Source organism: Pholcus phalangioides, unplaced genomic scaffold (assembly GCF_987345545.1).
Source record: "Pholcus phalangioides strain wild (caught in Gottingen) unplaced genomic scaffold, Ppha-v1.0 ptg000172l_1, whole genome shotgun sequence".
NCBI classification, from domain to species: domain Eukaryota; kingdom Metazoa; phylum Arthropoda; class Arachnida; order Araneae; family Pholcidae; genus Pholcus; species Pholcus phalangioides.
The window spans coordinates 3,998,477-4,020,588 of NW_028301637.1; the positions used below are offsets into that span (position 1 = coordinate 3,998,477).

The 22,112-nt window shown below is 34.4% G+C and overlaps 1 protein-coding gene across 1 annotated transcript; it reads left to right on the plus strand.

Annotated features, from left to right (window-relative positions):
• The first annotated feature begins 212 nt into the window (after positions 1-212).
• On the plus strand, positions 213-19,424 carry P5CDh1 (delta-1-Pyrroline-5-carboxylate dehydrogenase 1). The gene is made up of 15 exons (XM_089255928.1): positions 213-301; positions 414-502; positions 2,590-2,788; positions 4,109-4,156; positions 4,277-4,432; positions 4,535-4,615; positions 7,587-7,661; positions 7,756-7,830; positions 7,915-8,102; positions 10,855-10,928; positions 11,072-11,220; positions 12,038-12,216; positions 13,599-13,784; positions 18,362-18,480; positions 19,176-19,424. The coding sequence occupies exons 2-15, from the start codon at positions 462-464 to the stop codon at positions 19,289-19,291; spliced, it is 1,686 nt and encodes a 561-aa protein (XP_089112054.1). The 5' UTR covers positions 213-301; positions 414-461; the 3' UTR covers positions 19,292-19,424.
• The last annotated feature ends 2,688 nt before the right edge of the window (positions 19,425-22,112 follow it).

Below are 22,112 nucleotides of genomic sequence, written 5' to 3' on the forward strand. Positions count from 1 at the left end.
GAGATGGAAATACGGAGATATCCTGAAACATACGGGACATATGGTCACAAAAGTCGTCATCAGACAGTATATTAGACTAAATATGGCTGACGAATCTGTTTTTCAAGTTTTGTTTACCTCATTTTTTTTATGGTTCATGACGTCTCGCTTAGAAAAAATTATTTTTTTTAGATTAGCTCTTGATGATTGATGAATAAGGACTTTTATGATTATTTTTGCTTCTTTTATACCACGATCTTTTAGAAAAGATAACCAGTTGAGTTATCTATCATCAAAGTTGAAACATTTGGACTAAAAAAGGGTAAAAAAGTTTTTCCTATTTCGAGGAATTTTCATTGTTGATTCGGTTTATTATGTCTCTAGTTATGAATTTATGTTTATGATCATAAGAATTTATTGCTTCTGCCAATTAAGGTCAATTATCGTCTGCTCATTCGGATTGTGGCCCTTGAAGGAAGAAGATGTTGTCTCGCTTGAGGAATGGAATTCGTCCGTATTTTAGGTATTATTAAAATATTTATAATACCAATATATATTATAATTTATATGAAAATATTATAATATTTATAATTGTTATGAGTTTTATAATTTTTGTTAATCAAAAGTAGAAAATTTCTTGTTTTGAAAATGTGTCTGAAATCAAAATCAACTGAAACTGAAGAAAAAAAAAATTGTGCATTGAATGTGGGGCTCATGGCCCCCAGGCCATGATCTTATGCGGGCCTGTCGACCAGATTTTCACAGGCCCCCTTTATAATGAATTTACAGCATAAAAACAAAAATCGTCCAGGGCCCCAGTGCTGGAGCCTTGTCAGCCCACCGCTTGTGGGGGGCCATGGTGGGGCTTACATGTCCATGGGGGCGCTCCTTCCAAATGAATGAATCTTTAAAAAAAAGTAATGTATCTTGGGAACAGCTATATAATACAATCATAAATGCTCAACCCATAGCCCACGGGCCAAATGAGACCATCAGACTCATCTGATGTCACTCACAACATCGAACTTAATTTTGTTAAAATGTGAACTAACCTGCACATTTTACAGATCATTTGTGACCAATGGCAGATTTCTCATTCACTTCAGTGACCCGCAGCACCTTCCCAGATCACTTAATCTACCCGCTGCATATTTACAGATCATTCAGGTGACCCACTGCACACTTATAGATCACTTAAGTGACCTGCGGTGAATTTACAGATCACTTAACTGACCTGAGATGCAGTTACTTATCACGGGGGTTACCCACAGCACATTTTCAGATTATTTAAAAGAATTGTGGGGTGCTGTTCCAGATTACTTAAGCAAACTGCTGTGCTGTTCCAGGTCACTTAAGTGGCCCGTGTGATGTTTAGAGATCACTTAAGTGACCTGCACGTTACTGTTGCACATCACTGAAGTGGTGGTGTGCATATTTACTCACCTTTTGAGTGACTGATTTGCGGCACAGTTTCATATCACGTTTGTGGCCCGAAACACATTCCCAGATTGCTTAAGTGACCTGCAGCACATTTGCAGATCATTTGAGTGACTTGTGGTACCTTTACTAATCATTTAAGTGACCTGCGGCGCTGATCCAGATCATTTAAGTAACCTACAACACGTTTTTAAGCCAAATAAGTGACTAGCACTGCCGATAAAATTGAACACCCGTGAGCTATATTATAATCCTTTTTTGGTGATGTATTGACTTTTTTCCCTTGGCGAGAAAAACGTCCATCATGACGACTGTAAAATCAGCATTTTTGGCTAAAATTTCCTGTGTGTGATTGCTAAATTAGAGTCTGATTTCATGATAGTAAGTTTTTTTTAACATAATAAAAGAATACAGAGTCCTGGAAAAGTTGAAAAAAGCATTTCATAGGACTCCTGAAAAACTTTTTTCTGGATATTGTGCTAAGGTGAACTCGAAAAGAAAAGTTTAATGGTCTCCGCTGGAAATCGAACATAGGTCTGTTGCAAATCAGGTAAACACCTTATATGTACACATCTCAGGAGATATGATCATTCCTTTGTTAGTTACAAATTGTGGCGTGACACTCTGAAGTAGAAGGCTCAGTATTCTCCCTTAATTTCAGGCAAATGACACCCGGGTGGGGACAGTACCGAGAAGCTGTGATTTTTTTTCAGTCCAATATGTGAAAGAAAGTGTTTTTTTCTGGATATTTTCTGGAGTAATTTATTTCATATATTGGGCTGAGAAAAAATCATGTCATTCTCGTTATACAGGAACGTTTTTATTGAAATTAAAATCATTCTCTTAATTCTTAAGGAATTTCGTTGTCAACCAAAATTTTTTTCTATTTGTCAACCCTGCTGTAAATAAATATAACTTTTATAACACACATCATGGAGAATGGTACAATAAATTGTTCCCAGGGCCGCAACTAGGGAGGAGCAGGCGGGTCTAGTGCCCGGGGTACGAGACCCGAGGGGGTGCAAATTTTATTCTTAAACCTCTCCTTCAACAGTACAAGGGGGCATCAAAATGCACGCTTGCTCCGGGTGACCAAGCATATAGTTGCGGCCCTGATTGTTCCTAATATGAGTAAATTATATCTAGTTATATTTTTTCTTTTTGTTAAACCAGTGTCCGTGGATTGTCATTCACTGCTAATGTTGAAGATTTCACAGTGAAGAATGAACCTGTATATGAATATCTAAAAGGAAGCAAAGAACGACAAGCTTTGGAGAGTTCCTTGGAAAAATTCAAAGACACTTGTGTAGATGTTCCTCTGATCATTGGCGGCAAAGAAATATTCTCTGGTGATGTTAAGTACCAAGTTATGGTGAGTAAACTTTATTGAAGATCATAAAAAAAAAATTGAACTCTCCCATTTTGGTACTGTATTCCCCGCATTAGCGAGCATGTCATAAAAATCCGGGGACACCAGCTTTTTGAATGGTAGAATCTGGTCTTTTCCCAGCATGCTGGGAAAATCACGGTTCAGTGAGAATCAAATCGTCCCCCTCCCCCATGCCAGAAGCATGAATGTGCAAATTTCTAAAACCTGGGAACTGACATTTGAATGTTTACTCTATCCACTCTGTGAGTGTTATTTCCCTAAAATGCTGTATAGCATGCATTTCAATAGGGGTTAAACGTTCGCGTTTCTGGCAAAACTTAGGTAACAAAATAAGGGATCCGACCAGCTGATAAACCCAAAAAGTGAAAATTTACACATTCATGCTTCTGGCATGAGGGGGATGACACAATACATTCATTATAAAGACCAATTTCAATCTATATAAAATACACAAATAAGAATAAAATTAATAGTTTTCACTGTAGCAAATGTCTTTTGTTCAGGAATTTGAATTTCATAATCATTCACATAATGTAAACTCATGAAGCATTTATTTAGTGCTCTAACCTAATCATCGCCATCCTGAAATGAAATACAAATACTATGTTTTGCATGTTTTTTTTTGGCATGTTCAGAAAATTGAGATATGCTGTTGCTTTTGTATTAGTATCATGTTTTGTAGTGCAATTCTTTAATTTTTTGCTCTGCTTATTACAGTTTTCACGCACATGATTAAAGAATACAAAAACACTTAGCAGTCTACTATCTTCTCCATTTATCTCATCTAATCTATGGGAATAAACATGCTTAGTATCCAAAATTTGCAATAAACAAAGATTTATGGTAGCAAAAGCGAACCTGAAATTCAAACTACAGTATCTCCAACATAGTGCCAAAAACAGAAAAGATTCTCAAATGTTTAGAACAGACAAGGTTTAAATCAGACAATTCAATTGAATTTCAGAGTCCATATATATGAGAGAATTTTTCGAAGTCTGTGACTCTTGGCATGCCAAAAAGTACAGGTATTTCCAACATGCCGGTCTCTTTCGCTGTTTTCTGGCATGCTGGCTGCTACCATGTATTTTTTTAGCATGTGATGTTAGTCATATTTAATAAAATAATTGTTATCAATATAATAAATGTGAAGAATAGTCCTAAAAATAATTGTTATCGATCATACAGGAATAAAAATGTGAAAGCCTTTACATGGTCTATATAAGGCTTGATTGCATTGTGAATCTGTATTAAAATTTTATTTTCACTATTTCATGAATAAAACTTAATATTTTTCTTTTTCAGCCATTTGATCACCAGAGAAAAATAGCGAAATACCATTGGGCTTCCGCTGTAAATATATAGAAATTTTTTTATTGATTGCTTATATTTATTTAATGCTATTGTTAATAACCAAATAAACATGCATATTCTTTAATAACAAAAATTGATACCATGTTTTCAAATTCATAGGGCCTAATAAAAGATGCCATATGTGAAAGTCAGAAGGTTAGAAAAGATTGGGAGTCTACACCTATCAGCGAAAAGATCAAACTGTTTCTGAAAGCAGCTGATTTAGTCAGCAGTAAATACAGAGCTGATCTGAATGCTGTTACCATGCTTGGACAAGTATTTATCATTGACTTTTTCTTCTTTCTGAACAAGATTCAATTTGAGATTACTGTATTGAATGATTTATGATGGTAATGTTTCATTTTTCAATTTATACAGGGTAAAACTATCATTCAAGCAGAAGTTGATGCAGCTGCTGAATTGGCTGATTTTTTTAGATTCAATGCTTACTTTGCCAAGGTATGAATGGGCCAGGTTTTTTAAAATAATTACAGCAGAGTGAAAATCCAGTATAGTGATAGTCTCTATAATGATATTACTTTCTGGTTTCTATGCAGTTTTTATGGTTACTTTATAACAATATGCTTTTCCAGTCCCTTAAGTTATCATTATACAGGTGTTTCACTGTATTTATTGGCATGGGTTGACAAATTGCAGATATCAAATCACCATGGGTACTAAAAAAAATTGGCATAGGCACCTAAAATTTTTCTGTGTGTAATTATTATATCCAAGTCTGAGGTGAAAACAAAAATTTTGGAAATTATTTCTAGATTTTTATCAGGGTTGTTTTTAGTTCAAACCACTTTGGTTTTAACCGTGTGGTTTTTTTTGAAAAAACCAGTCAAGTTTTTTGAACTACCTTCTGAGTCATCATGTGTCGACTTCTTGAAAATGAAGGTACTCACCTTACTTCTCAGCAACAATAATTTGATTCATCATTCCCAGCAGGATTTAAGCGATGCTTCAAGCCGGGGGAAGGGGGAGGAGGCCAGACACCTTTCATTGAGAACTTTATTCCTTCTCCGAAGAATCCCATAGATGCTTCAAGTCGGGGGGGGGGGGGAACCTTTCTTCAAGCCCCAGATCAACATAAGTGGTGATGACAGGGTATACTGCTGTAGAGGTGGAGAAGGCTACGAAAAGTGTTGTGCATCAAATTCTTGCTTGACCTTGCAAGGAAGGAATGCTTGCTATAACTGCGGTCGATGTGAACATGTTGCCCAGAGATGTTTGTATCAGATAGTGTGTTACCAGTGTAGAAATCATGGTCATATTGCCCGTAACTATCCAGGCAGCCATGCTGATAAGCTATCCTGCTCGATTTGTAAAGGAGCCAAGTGGTGTGAGTTATTGAACTTCATCGTAGTGGAGAGTCCCAACGTAGGAATGATGTTTTGGATAAGATCATCCAAAATGTTGAATATACCCAGGAAACTGAAGATTATGCAAAGGGGAGAAAACAAGAACTCATCTTGAATCCAGTGAAGCAGTGCAGACTCCAAAGGGAGTTGATTCCATGGCCAGATGCTGGGACCCGGGAGAGCGTTCTTCAAAAGTACATCCGAATCCTAGTGGACATCCTGAGAACCGGTATGACTCAAGGACTAAACTTCGACCTGAGACAAGAGAGTCGGCAATTGCCCAGAGCTTTCCGTTTTGTCCGTTAGGAACTACCCCCCAAAGGAAAGATATCTCTTACTGGCTCCTCGCTGAGGCTTCGTCAGAGCCAAAGGGGGAGATTGTAACGAATCTATTTTATTCAGTATGGACATTTTTACTAACTCTCTGTGGCCTTATACCATGTAATGTACTTTGTCTGTTTATACATTGTTAAAAGGTAAGAGGGAAAAATCTATCTTCCGCGTGAGTTGGAATGTGGCTTCCGTCCTGGGAGGTTGTGTGTTTTGAGTGTGCTTAAAAAAAAAGTCTTCTTTAAGTTCAGTAGTTTCGTGCGTTAATTGGAAACCCCTCTAATATCAAGTGTCTAGGAATATTCCGCCACCTCACAGAAACGAGATGCACCTCCACCCGACGTCATTTACAATGATATATTTTGAAAGTTTTAGGTGCATTTGATTTGGAAAATTAAGATGAGACTGCTTTTCCTCTTGTGAAATGCATCACTAATCTTCCTGGTCAAAAACTAACAGTAATACCCTAACATTGAAGGGTCCCAATGCCCAAGGGTAGAGGGGAAGCCACTTATCTGTCTATCATCAGGATTTTGATGAAGAACCTATTAGGACCAGTCATAGAAATTCTCGGCAGCAATATGTATCCTGTATCTGTTCAGTTACACTGGCTGGTGCTGTGATTGCTTCATTCAGTGCTGCTGCTTGCTATTTCACCACAAGTATAGACTTCGTTGTGATAGTTTGGGGAGACATCAGTGGAATCAGATATGCTCTGACAGTCACCCTGATCCAAGTCGTGACCGGTCAACACTTCAAGAAGCATAAGAGTACAGCTTCAGGACTATCGTTTTCTGGTGGATGCATCAGCTCATTCATGTTTCATGTGCTGATTGAATACCTGCTTCACAATTTTGGTCTCCAGGGAACATTTCTGATAATAGTTGATAAGGTTTTCGTTGCCATCATTTGATGAAAATTTTTTTTTCAGGTACGAAGACCATCGTCCGTTAACTCTCAACGTTTCCCCAACACTAGTGGTTGGCATCATCAGGAGAATAGATAAACTGGATCAAAGGGCTTTTTCATTTCTGATAACATCTGCTATAATAATGCACATGTAAATCATGTTTAAGAAGAAATAAGATAAAAATATATTGGGAAAATCAAGAAGTTATCCATACTTAGATGAGACAACCATAATTTTTTATAGGCAGTATATTTATATTTTTTCATAATTAAATTAGTTTTTTATTGCTCTTATTGGGTTGCTGTATTTTTGATACAGTTTAGTTATGTATTCGACAGTTCTCGTTTTTATGGGCATCTTTTTCAGCCACCTCGTTAGTCATTTTGTCTGTTGTGGCCTTTGTATTTGCATTTAATGATATGGGCTTGAAGGTTATCAACAACAAAAGAGTTTTGTTTCCTTCATTTTAGTCTCTGCTTTCGATGCCACACACAGTGCTTCTAGAGGTTTTGGAAGCAATCTGAGAAGGAGCATGTTCTTATATTCTTCTTAATCACTGCCTATACGGCAGCTATGTTTTTGTGTTTTCTTTCTCCCCTGTGTATTTTTACCTGTTTTACCACATGGTTTCTTCATTTTCTGATAACTCCTCATAAGTGGAATATAAGTGGTACTTTATAAAATGAGTTGTACGATGGCAAACAAATTAAATGGAGAAATTTATTACTATTTTGCAATAAAGCTTAATCTTTGGAACATTAATAACATTTCAACTTACTTGATATACTGCAGCACAGTAATTTATTCTGTAACATGTGCCTTTCAGGAACTTACAAAATATCAGCCCTCAAGTCTAGATGAGACCAAAGTGCGAAATTCCATGAGATACAGAGGTATTGAGGTAAATATAAAAGGATTGGTATATTCTACAAAGAAGATTATTTTCTTACAATACTTGAAATTTGTGTGCTTTACTTTTTATGTATTTATTTCAGGGATTCATTGCTTCTATATCGCCATTCAATTTTACAGCTATAGGTGGAAATTTAGCTTCTGGACCGACACTGATGGTTAGTAAATTATGATTATTTTCTTTCATGAGCATTGTTTCTTTAATGAGCATTTTTTCTTATTGTTGCTATTTTTTATTTCAGGGGAATGTTGTTGTATGGAAGCCATCAGACACAGCCATCTTATCAAACTATATAACTTTCAAGTTATTGAAAGAAGCTGGTTTTCCTTCTGGTGTCATAAATTTCATTCCTGCAGATGGACCAGTATTTGGAGATGTAGTCACATCATCACCAGAACTGGCTGGTGTTAACTTCACTGGGAGTTTGGCGTATGTTGGTTTTTTCCCACTAACCTTCAAAAATAGCTATATTTCCCATTTTATAATGATACACTGGGTTGCCCTGAAAGTTACAAATGCTATTCTTGTAAATTTTTGTGCAGAGAAAATTGTTTTTTTCTCTTTGGAGGAAAAATATTTTCACTTAAGACATCCGTATTTTTCATGGTATACTTGATTTTTTTTACTTGAACGTTGAACTATTTTTTGGCCATTTTAACACTTTTGTCTGAGTAAAATTTAGTTGGTGTGGAGAAAAAACGTTTTCTATGTAGTTTTTGAAAGTATCACTTCAGATAGCGATTTTCCACGCAAAGGATTTTGATGGAAGCAGAAAAAAATGAAAGTTAGATGGTATAATTTTTGGTCATCATGATTATTGTAATAAAACATCCAATCTTATCTTATGAAATTAGCTTTTGGTGACCAAAGAAAAATGGAGTCTTAAAAGGTTATCTTTTTTGTGTTTCAATCAGAATAATATTACACAGTGATTATCGATTCATGCAGTTTTCTGCTATAATATGCGATCCACACTGATCCTCCTCTTTCAGACTAAAATTCCTTGATATAAGACTTACCAAAACTGTTGTTTTGTGTAAAACAAAACATAATCTTCATTGAAAGCCATTAGAGGATTAGATTTTGATGCTATCATTGGATTCCTACAAACTAGGAAATCTGGGAAAAAAATTGTTGTTAGGGATCAGGCAAGAAAGCCATTGAACATCTGGGAAATTTTTAAAAACTGGGATATTTCTTCAAGAAATTGTAAAAAACTGGTTAAAAAGAACAAGATTCTAAAGGGATTCAGACAATACAATTCGGAGAGAGAAGACGTGCATTTTGGAGGGCTGCTCTAGTTTTAGCAAAGAAAAATGGAGTCTTAAAAGGTTATTTTTTTTGTGTTTCAATCAGAATAATGTTACACACTGATTATCAATCCATGCAGTTTTCTGCTATAATATGCCATCCACACTAATCCTCAACTTTCAGACTAAAATTACTTGGTATTAAACTAAAAGACTTTTAGTTCATGTGAATAAAGATGTTTATTTGTTTTTGAATCTTCATTCCTGTGAGTGTCTACCCATCCTCACATCTTCGGCAAAGAACCCCGGGAGAGATACATGCGATGGGATGAATCTGGTGACAGAAATTTGACGAGTGGCCCGGCAGCGCGATGCAACAACTGGTGTCAGGAGCGGAAAATTGCAAGGACTTGGATGGTCAAGACAAGAAGTATGGAAAAAGAAGAAATGGAAGAACACTTCAAGCAGCTGATGGAGATAATGGCTCTAATGGAAGTAGGCGTGGATAAACTGGAGTCAAGGAGTGCCAGCAAGGACGATCTCATTGCCTTCTGAGAAGACAATCTATTGTGGACGTCAATACTTCCATCGCTGCCGTTGAGGAGGGCGTCACAAACTCCATTGCCTATGTGAAGCAAGCCATCGCTGCTGCTTGTGAAGGAAGCACCCTAGGTCGAGTGTACCATGTCTCACAGCGGCATGATGGGGAGCATGGACTGTAAGTAGAATGTAAACTTGAGTTTCCATGTCGGATGGGCATTGACCCTGGAGTCAATGTCAGAATTATTTGGAGAGACCTGGATCAGAGATTCGACTTTTGCACCTGCCACCGTTGTTGACCCTACAGACAGTCATGGGAGAGAAGGTGACTGTGCGTGAAAAGTTGGAAGTCTCAGCAAGGTTGGTGTCGGTCACCTATCGTCATGCTGTCTCCACAGCCGACATCCAGGACTCGTACATCCTCGGACTGGAAAGTATCATTGTGCAGGATTTATTGTATACAAAATGTTTTAACACTATGAGAAGTGTGCTGGCAGGGTTGCATTAAGCAAAATAAGCACATGCTTTGGGCATCAGGAGAAAAGAGGCACAGCAAAAAAATCATCAAATTCTATTCATCTCAATGGGGGAGGGGGTGGTCAGTAATATCACTCGGGTGTTTAGGGCCTTCTAATGTATTAATCTGGCCCTTTGTTCTGGGACCAGAGAGGAACATCACTATATATGCCATTATAGTTAAAAACCAGTTAACCAATGACCAATCACAGCCTCAGAGGATCATTTTGTAATGATTTACAGCCAGCTACTTCTTCAAGAGGCTGACCATGATGGAAAATAGCTTCAATAAAGCAGTGGGGATAAATAAAAATTGGAGTATTAATATTGAGATGAAATTGCTTTATAAGATATTGCTGTACGAAGATTCACTGTATTTGAAGTGCACCAATTATGATGAAAGCTACACTGAATGTATTAGTAGACTTTTAATTTTCTGTGTTTGCACAAAATTTTACGTACAAGACACAGCAGCAGCCAAACATGCACTTTCAAAAACATTCAAGACAACTTAATATTTTGGGGAAAACATGTGATATGTTAATAGCATGTTATTAAAGAATTTTTTCATGAAATTAGCATGAATTAATAGCGTATATATTACTTTGTCATACTGTTTGAAAAATAATAAGATATAGTAGTTGTGATGGTATTGCTCTATGAGAAGGAAATAGAGTCATCTGATATGACATATATATGTCCTAATAATGATAGATATTGTGTAGAAAAAGTAATTTAAAGTATGTCATATTAATTATAAAAATTAAATTTCTAAAAAGTTTTTTTTATACCCAAATGGTACTGAATTTCATTAACAAACCTCTTGTGTGCATAGGTGTTATTGACATTTTAAATATTTTTTGTTTTTTAATCAGGACTTTCAAAGTACTCTGGAAACTCACTGCACAAAACATAGATAAGTACAAGAACTTCCCTCGTTTAGTTGGAGGTATTGTAATTTTTTAGCTATTTTTTACAATTCAGTGACTATGCCACACTTGTAAATAGTTTCTCAGCACGAGTTTTTCATGCATAATGAAGATGGATATTATAATCTCATTTGCTTTCATTCATTTTCATCTTCCATAATAGAATGTGGAGGAAAGAATTTCCACTTTGTTCATCCATCTGCTGATGTTGGAACTGTTGTTGCTTGCTCAATTAGATCTGCCTTTGAGTACAGTGGTCAGAAATGCTCTGCTCTTGATAGGATGTATGTTCCAGAAAGCTTGTGGCCTCAGGTGATTCAATCTTACACAAAAATCTTTCAGGTTATTTAATCTGTACAAGGTGTTTAAAAAAAGTTGGGTTTTACCTCTTAATTTCAAGAGGTGGTAAACAATCATTTTTTGTCATGGAATGGATGGTCAGAAATGAAACATAAAAGTACTAGGAAGTATAAAATTCACTCTTGATGTGCCCTGTAGTGCCTTTTCGCTTCACTTCTGCCCATGCATACAGAACAAAAAAAAAATTTGGTGTGTTCTACCACTTTTTAAAATTTGGCCCATCTTTTTTGAAACATTCTTTAGAATAAAATAGCTTGAAAAAAGAATTATTTAGACTTTTCTGATGTCAAGTAGAACGTCCAGTACTTATCTTACTGCATTTATAGCATGCAGAGTATGTTGATGTGATCAAGCATTTAACCCTAACTCTACATTTCAGAAACATAGTTGGTAATATTAATATAGGTAACATGCAGTTTTATCTTGGGGGCCGTTCAAGTATTACGTAAGCAAATTTTTAGCCATTTTTGACCCCCTGCCCTCCCCCCCCCCTTGTCAGCAAAATTTCGTCATCAACTCTGCCCCTCTGAATCCTAACTCATATTTTCAAAAAGGGTGGTTGATGACGTAAGCATTATCCAAACCCCCCCCCTCCCCCCTTGTCATCCAAAAGTCAGGAAATTGGAAACCCCCTCCCCCCCCCCATCGATGATGACGTAATACTTGAACGGCCCCTTGGTATTTTAGGGTTAATTAGGTGCTAGAAAAAAAACCATTTGCGCTGCTACTATTGATTTGAAAATTTTATTTATATTTTGTGATTTTGCAGGTGAAGGAAGGTTTATTAGAGGTACGCAAAGAATTGAAACTTGGTTCACCTTTGGAGCATGACACCTTCCTTTCAGCTGTTATTGATGGCAAGGCCTTCAAGAAAATCAAAGGCTTTGTTGATCATGCAAAGTCTTCTAGTGATCTTACAATTCTTGCTGGTGGACATTGTGATGAAAGGTTTGAAATTTTGATCTGAAATTCAATCCAATACAGTTAAATGATAGTTTTAAATAAAAATTTCCCCCTTTTATATAATTTAGTTTTTAATCAATGTGTCTTTGTCAGTTGTTATTTTAAAATCATTTGACAAGTACCTGATACCCATTTGCAGAGTCTGCAGTTTCTCACACATTTTAGCATTTATCAGAGGTTAGGTTTCTCAGCAATGGTGACTGACATTCTAGCATTGTCCTTGTAACTATTTTTTGTAGTGTCGCTGAATTAATACTATCTCTTACAAATGCCATGCTCAGTGACTGCTACTACTACCAATAAACCTCACATACACCTTGTGAACATTCCTCTGAGGAATTTTTAATGAATTGGGGGATATTGGAATATACAGTGTATGTGTTGTGTATCTAACAAAGTTTGTGTAAGGGGAATGCCTGTTATGTGTTCAAGGAGCGGTGTCATTCTTCTGAATTCAAAAGCAAAAAAATTGACAGTTTATTTTGCCCGTTCATATTATGCGTGAAATATCATAGGCCTGATTGCTCTCTGTGGAGAAATTAGTGACTGCAGCTACTATTTGGCTGTGGTAATTGATTTTTATCCATTGCTCAAAATCTTTGATATTCATATTATTGGAAACAGGATTTTCTTTCTTTTAGACCATCTACATGCCTGGTCTATTTCCACTGACTCAATTTACTTCAGTTTTTTCCCAGAAGAGATGAATTGTGTGTCAATATTGTGTTGGCTTACCAGTACTATCGTTTATGTAGTGTTTTTTGTTCAGTTGTCAAATTGGAATGTCATATGCAATTAAAGAGGACAAAACATTAGTGCTTCATCTTTTTTTCTTGGATTTTTATAAAACCTCTTTTAGAGAAACAGCTTTTTATTGCATTTTCAGATAGTGCAACTCTATGTCATTGGGAGGAGAGGCTTCTAAAATGTTTATTTTCTTCACCAGTTTGTTAAATTTTAATCCAGACATATATGTATTTGGCATCAGTTCTAAGATCCTTTCACATCAATAATACACTTCTAATAGTCGAAATGAGCATAAGAATATATTTTGTATACGCCTGAATTCTGAAAGTGTGCAAAAAACAGGAATTTGAAAACTGAATTTGAACTGTGGAAAAAATTTAACTTAATTGATAACACCAACAAATTCTAATAACATTGACTGAAAATTTTGACACTTTGTATTGCAGAAATTAGGACTTGGGATAGCATTAATTGTGATGTTAACCACATTAAACTGGACTTACTGTATATAACATATTTTTTTTATTTGTTGAAAAAAACTCTATATTTTGTATTTATATCTATATTTTAACTCTTTTTATTCTTGGTAAACCATTTTATTTTTCTGTGTCTATTTCTAGCAAAGGATTTTTCATAGAACCAACCATCATTCAAACTAAAAATCCACAAGACAGAATCATGAAGGAAGAGATTTTTGGTCCTCTACTTGCTGTCTATGTCTACAAGGATAAAGACATAGAAGAAACGTTAAATCTCGTGAATGACAACCAATATGCATTGACTGGTGCTATTTTTGGTTCAGATCAGTGAGTTTTTGTCATTTGAATTGAATGATAATCAAGCACACATATTTTGTGATTTTTTATACATTTTAGTAGAGCTTTCGGAATCATCTTGTGCATGTAGAAGAATTTTTAAAGCTGGAAATATTCAATGAATATTTGTTGCTTGCTATGCCATCTATGCTTCATTGCTGATGCAGATATTTTAATCTTGTGAATAGGGAGTTGAATTTGATAAGGGAGTCTTATCAAATGAATGTTCAAATCTTGTATCTTCTGTGTCAATAGTTCACAACCTGTTCTACATTTTGAGATATGTAATTTTTTAAAGAAAATTTTCAACTTTCAATGAAGTTTTAAATCATTGTGTGGATTCAAACTCTTTGGATTCTGTGGTAGCAATTTAAGCAATCAGATTTACATTCATATACTAAAGCCCTATTCTCACAGACAAGATTGCGGATAAAAAGACAGTTTATTTCTTGATATTGAATTTGCTTTACAGCTTTTATTCTCTCATAGCAAGAAAAACAGGATACAATTTTTTTACCCTACTTTTGATGATATATTGGTTTTCATACTTCCTTTCCCATAATCTTTTGCATGGCGAATGTTAAAAAACTATCAGACATTTCTGTGTTGTGTAAACAGGTTTTAACCGAAATCACACTTTTTTAAATTTCTCATGCAAACAGGGCATAAGAGGGACACATTATAATTGCAACCATTAAATTTCATCCATTTTATATATGGCTATTATAAACAGGGCGATGCTACTGTACAAACAATCCAGATGCTTCAGAATTGTGACTCACTTCCTGTATTTTTATTTTTTATGTTTAAATTTTTTCTCCACTGTTGCAATAATTTTTAAACTAATTTAAAATATATATATATATATATGTATTTAAGGCTGGTCTAATTAATTGGATTGATTAATCGATCAATTGTTAATCACAGTTAAAAATTTTAGTTGTGTACAATTCGATAAATCTGATTAAAATTTGTGGAAAAATTTTGTAATATAACGTGATTGGTTTAACAAAAACGATATCAGATGTCTTGTAAATTATGTACCTATATATAACATTTTGGATAAATGATCATATTTAAAAATGTTTTGATCAATATTTTGATCCAATTTTTTGATCCAATTTTTTGGCACAGGGAAATGCAAGTAGATTCAATGAAAACTGATGATTTCAGTTTCAAATTGAGTTTGATGGGAATTTTCGAAGAGAAGAACAAAATTTATTCTCTCCACTATGAACAGTAGTTTTTGCATTCGTGGAAACATCAGCTCCTCTCCTCCCAAGTTTCCTTTTAGAGAAGCTTCTAGGAAAACAAGCAATACTATAACAAAAAGTAGTTTCAAAATCAGTGACAAACCTAAACTAACAGTTTTTATTTTTTTTTAACGACAAGATCCAAGTGAAGAAATTCCAGGTTTTGACAAAATATGATCAGCATATTAAATTGCTTTAAGCAGGTAGCCTTAATTTCTTAACCTTTTACCAGCAGAATTAAGATTTGAATTGATTTTCTAATTTCTTTTCTATTTCCTGTCCTGATCCTTTAGTTTACAGATATCAACCATAAAATTCATGAAAAATTTCCTTGTATTTTTTCTGGACTTGCCCATGTCTATAGAAACAACATTAAAATCAAAACAAAAATAAATAAATTTTATTATTCCTTAAAAAATAGGTGATTTAAAAAATTAAATTTATGGCATAAGTGCTTAAATTAATGAGATTTTTGTTTTGTTAATTAAGTTTCAAATCTCATGCATTCAGGAAAAAAAAATCAAGTGCTTTCGTGTAAGAAAAAAATATTTTTGTAATTAATAAAACCGATGTTCCCAATTGGGAACATTAGCCAGTAAAAGGTTAATCTATTGCTATATTTAAAAAACTTCCGCAACCAAAACTAAACCTGATCACAAAAATTTGATCATTTTACCTTTTTCCCCGAAAACCAGCCAATGTATTGCAAAAATTCTCTGAAAATATAATTTTTCTGTGATTTTCACCCTATTAATAAAATCAGCTTCTCCAAATTAAAAGATCCCATCAATCAACTCAACAACTGGGGCATCTACAGCATTTCATGGCAATGTGGATTATCATTAGACGGGCCAAACAAAACATATCCTTAAATACCATTTAAAGGAGCATAGAAGATATGTAACCAACCAAGACTTTAACCACTCATCCATAATATGGCCCTTTGACCATAAATTTGACCTTTCATCAGCCAAAATTATCCAAAAATGCCCCTCACTATTTGACCTGGACTTTTATAAATCATTCCACATCTACGTAAACCAACTGGTCAATGACCTAACTAGCACACCACCATTTTCAAAAATCTGGCAACAGTTTCTACAATAATTTTTTCTCCATCAGCATCACCATCATTTTCTCATCTGTAATTGGCTCCTCCATTTTTCTTTCCTCCTCCTTTTATCATGTTGCTGGTAATTTTATTTTAACTTTTTGCCAAGAACAGCGAGTAATTCCCGCTATATGGAGTATTTGCTTTCTTCGCTTTCTTTTAATTTTTTCTCTGCTACTAAAGCAGAAACTTCCTACAGTTCTGAAACACAGTCTAGCTGTAATTCTCTTATTATTTTGGGTTAACTTAAGTTGGTTTCCTGTGGTATATTCTATTGCTATATTTGTTTACATCTGGTGAATAGGTGTTTGAAATGAATCTATACATAAAATTGATTTTTCATGTGTCTGTTCTCTATAAAAATCTACAATTCTAGAGCTATTGTGACTAACTTTTGCATATACATCAAATGGTACCTGACTTGAACGATAGGCTAATAGCTTTATTTAGCTGTTAGCTAAATAAAGCTATTAAGCTTTTCAGCTGTTCAAGCTAGGCAAATACCTAAAATGGGCAAAAATCTGTCAGGCAACAATGGTTTCTGAGCCTCAACAATGACTTTTAGAATGCTTACACTCAAACCTGTTTTTGTGCGGTCTTTTTTTGTGAAATTTTTTTGTGTGCGGTATATGAAAACTTCAATCAAATTAGAACATAATTGACAAAGTTATCAATAAAAAAAAATTATTAGGTTTGATCAGCCATTTAGTGTTTTCGATTTTTGATATTTCATCACATCGTTACGCTAGCACATGGCATCTGCGGAGGTTTAATACTTTCAGTGAAAATGATCTTGTCGAAATGATTCAGGATGAAACCGTAAGGGATGATGACATTATAAATTACGTAACAGATGTTACTGATGGGCAAGAAGAACCCGATTATATGACAGCAGATAAAATCTATGCAGGACTCCAACTTTGCAGTAAATTAGAAGGTCATTTTCTTGCAATCGGTGTTAATTCTGAAAGAACTTCAAAATTCCAAAAATTGCTTCAATCTTGTATATTTGGCTACCGAGACATGCAGAAGCGTCTAGTGAAACAACAGTCATCGCAAAAACTGATCACCGACTACATGGTAACTGAAAAAAAGTCAACTCTAAACGAGTGCGAGGTAGTATCTTCAAGTGACGAAAGTGATTTTGAACCAGTTTACCACAAGAAAATTTGGGTATTGTCAGACTACGAAGGATAATGGTTATACATTTTTAAAAGTTTTGTATGTGTAAAATAAGTACATATGTAAATAAAATATTTAAAAATGTTCACCTGTGTATTTTCTAAATCAGATTCCAAAAGGTTTGGCGAGATTCCAAGTAGCTGCCAAGCCTCGTGTCTTGATTTTGTTTAAAACAGCAATTTCTAGTTATTTCGTAAGGTTTTGAGTTATTTTCTACGTGAGACTTTTTTTATGCGGTCCCTATCCACCGCATAAAAAAAATACTTTTTAAATGTGTTGCAAAAAATATTTTTTATAGCTACTCGTGAAGTTTTGTGAGATTTTTTTTTTATGAGTTTTTTTTTTATGCGGTCCCTATCCACTGCACAAAAACAGGTTTGAGTGTACTTTGGTTACCTTGGTTCCCTAGCAATGCGTTTAAGCCATGCATATGCCTTAACAATGGTTTGTCACTTCTTTAATGCTGCCAGCATTATGTATAATAGTTCATTCCTTTATAATGGTTTGTCACTTTTTCAATCTTCTCAGTAATGGAGGAAAATCTGGGCAGCACCGGGTATTATAGCTAGTGATATATATTTTTATAGAATCAGTTAATATTATATGGTATTGAAAAATATTTAATTAAAATTTGATTAATTCATTAATCAATTAAAAAATTTTGACTAACCAGTTAAAAATTGTAATCAATACCCAACCTTATTTTTTTGCCTATCTTATGTCATTATAAACAACAAAACAGATAAAATTTCCTATCAAATATTAATGATCAAAGCCCTCAATTCTACATAGCAAATGTAATTTTCTTATTTATGAAAAATGTATATTGTGGGAATTAAAACTGTTATTATTTGTTTTAAATCACAATTATTTACTCCTTGATATCATTCTATCCTAACATGGTGTATAAAATTTTACATCTATGTTTAATATTGGCTAGCATGGTTTATGAATTCAGTAATGGTATCATATCACATCAACTGAAAGTTAAGTCATTCTGTTTTATCCCTATTTTCTCTTAGGCAGTTTCTTGATCATGCAAGTGAAGTTTTGAAAACTGCTGCTGGAAATTTTTACATCAATGACAAATCAACTGGGTCTGTTGTTGGGCAACAACCCTTTGGTGGTGGTCGCTTATCAGGTTTGCTATCTAATCTTTAATCACATTTTCTTGTCAGTATCTGGGTTACGCATGGCATAAACATATGGTCTGATGCTAAATATGCTTAGATGACTGATTTATGATGTCTCTAGATGACAGAATTTCATATTATTTTCACGACATGACACAGGAAAAAGAGTAAAAAGTTTAGATGATCTAGGAAGGGCGGTGAGTGTTTCTCTCAAATGACCAAAAACAAGTAGTCTTCTATACTAAACACAGGGAGATATGGCTGATTCTTTGTGCTAATTTTATTTTTATCACATGGGAAAGGATGCATAATTATTTAAATGAAATTTTATCTGATACAAAGTTATCTGTAGAATTGGCTTTTGGCATCATATCCTTGTGCTCTGATACCAAATGTGTCCAGATGACTGGTTAAGGATTTAAATAATTTTATGACTGCTCATGATTATAGATTAGTAATTTTATTTTATATTGATGTTCCAAGATGACCAACAAGTCACTGATACACATCATATACCCAAAATTTTGGGGAAGGATGTAAAAACTTAATTCATGCAACGAATATATTAACTGATAGTTTTATTTTGAAAGGACCGACCTACATTTTCCAATACTTTGTTCCAGGCAAATTAAAATAAAATGACTTCAATGAATACTTATTTTTAACTTTAAGAAAGTGTTTTTAATTTAAAAATTTGTTTTAGGTACCAATGACAAAGCAGGCGGGCCTCATTACATGCTTCGTTGGGCATCTCCGCAGGTCATCAAAGAAAGTTTTGTGCCTTCACATCAATGGAAATACCCATATATGAGCAGTTGAAAGTATTTGCTCCTGTTTGATACCTAAAAAATTATATCCACTTTGAATGTGCATACATAAAATGCAGATCATTTGCTTATGTTTCGTCTAATGTTACCAAGTCATATTCATGCATGTGTTATTTAGTGTTTGATTACAAACAACTGTAATATTCATTGTGTGTCAAAAATCTTTGTATTGAAGTATGCCAAAGGATCTAAATAATATGTTTAATGGAATGTGTATGTGTGAATCTTCATGTTAAGTTGTTAACAAAGTCAACTATTGAATGTTTTAGAGTTACATTATATCTGTTAATCGTAAGGCCCAACAACGCACGGTATCAAAAGTATACTCTCTCTGTGTGAGACTTTTGCTGAAACTCAAAAAGTTCGGTACATTAAATCAGTACATTAGTTTAGTTTTTTTTAAAAATAACAATAGAAATAACATCTTAAATCACAAAGTACTAACACTAAAAGCTAACCATATTCCTTTGAGTTATTATGAACTAGGTTAGTACCTTGTTCTATGATTGATTAACTGACTATTAAATTAGAAATAAATGGTTTCTTTTGATTTCACTTTTTAAAAATTCCTAGGGAAGCAAAAACCTGAAAATTGGGGTAGTTCTGACCTTCAAACTGTGACTTGGTCACTGTATCCTAAGTTGATAAGATACTTGCTTACTGTATATTATGTACTTGCTGTATACCAAAGGGTTTTCAAAGATGTTGGGAGTTCAATATCTGATTATAGATCCTCTTAGGATCTTCCCTAGGCTTGTAATTTACCATACATGGCATGACAATGACCAATAGAGATTTTGGATGAATGCTCATGCAATATTATTCCTAGTGGGTTGAATACAAATCCAAAGTTTGCCAATTGAAGTTGCTTGCAATGATGTATGGGCTAACTAGCAATTATATGGATGGAGGACATAACTGGTCACAATGAGCATCTTTCATGCTATACAATCCATGTACTGAATTTCTGGTACATATGATTTTATTTTTCGCGTATTTTCTCTGAACAGCTGTGTATATGCTATTTTTGATGATGTGTCGCTACTTATCTCATACCTCTTGGAACAATTATACCAATTTATATCATTGAACAATCACTACTTAATTTTTTTTTCATTGGTATTAATTTTTTTTTCATTGGTATTAATTTTTTTTTTCGTTTGACATAACATAATGCAAAGTTTATGGATAAGTATGAAAAGTGAGTATATTATTCTATTACTAACGGCCAAAGATTTTTTGTTATTTTTTCACACTTGTTTGAGATATTTGTTGAAAAAATTTATCATTTTTGTCATTGAAATATGTATGTGTGTTACTCCATTATCTTGTTCTGGAACTACTCAAGTTTTTTGTTTTAAATTATCCATGAATAGTTTAAGCCAGTGGTAGCAAATTGATCCACCTTATATTGGCCTTCATATTGGCATGTGCCAATATGAAGGACAAAAATCTTACATGTGCCACTCTCATTATAAAGTTTTTTGTATGTCTCTCATTTTTTTTAAATTAGTCTCGTTCAGGGTTCCCAGACATCCCACATATACTGATTTGTACCATATTTTAAAGACATCTCCCTGTATCTCAAAAGCAAATTACATTGTGGCTATGTTCATAGATTTCTGCTTTGAGTTTTCAAGACTTGATGATCTTTAGTTGTAATGTTTTGTTCTCTTGGGCTGCTGAATGGCTGAATAGCATTAATGGTTCTTGAGTGGGATGTTGGAGTCTGTGGATTACTCAATGCATACACCCTTCAGGAAGGTTCAAAATTACACAAGTGATCTGAACCTAAGTGCATCTGGTCTTCAGGTTCAAGTGTCCCAAAACATTTTTAAACTAAATTTGAAAAATGTGAACAGTTTGCTCACAAATTTTTTTTTGTGAAAACCCTTCCATGTGCCACTCTAAGAGTGGCACATGGAAGGGTTACTTTGATTACTCATCAAAGTTACTGATTTACTTTTATTATTCAAAAATATTTATAATTTTTTTTTTAGTTTAATGTTTTATATTTTCTTCGAGCGGCTGCAGAGCCCCTGGAGAGTTAGCACTGGTTGAGAACCACTGCTGTAGAGCAACGGTTCTCAACATTTTTTGACTCGTAGAGCCCTATCCAGTATATAATTTTTATGGCGGAGCCCTGTTTGACTTGAGGAGCCCTTTTTTGTACATAATTTTTATGGCAGAACCTGTAGGCCTCTTTTATTTATTTATCTATCAAATTTACATCTATATTATTTTTCTCGAGTCGCTGCGGAGCCCCTGGGAGGTGCACACAGAACCCTTGGGGCTCTGCGGAGCACCGGTTGAAAACCCCTGCTGTAGAGGAATGTATATGAGGTGCATGTACAAGTAAGAAGAATGCAGTATGATTGCTAGCCACCCCTAGTGTTATCCATGTACAACTGTGATCTAATGATAATCGTTGATGGGAGTTAAATGCGTTCTTCCCATAGCATAAATTGTATAACATCTATAAAAATAAATCCTGTTTGAGAATGATTTTATCCAGTCTTTTGAATGTAGTTATGTAGGAGTTTCACCATAGTTCTCTGTGTTTATGTGTAATGACCGTTCGGAAGTATTTTTAGGATCTTAAAACCAGTGGTTTTTCTGATGGTCGGCCTTGTGATTTCGATGTGCAATAATTATAATAATGTATTATGTGATTCAAACTGGCAATTTATTTATCCTTAAATTTCTCGATTATTATTCTTTATATGAATGACTTAAAGTGAGATGTCTTATTGGGTTGTTGTTTAATGTTTTATGATGTTTCAGTTAGATTTTTATTATTATGGTTACAAAAC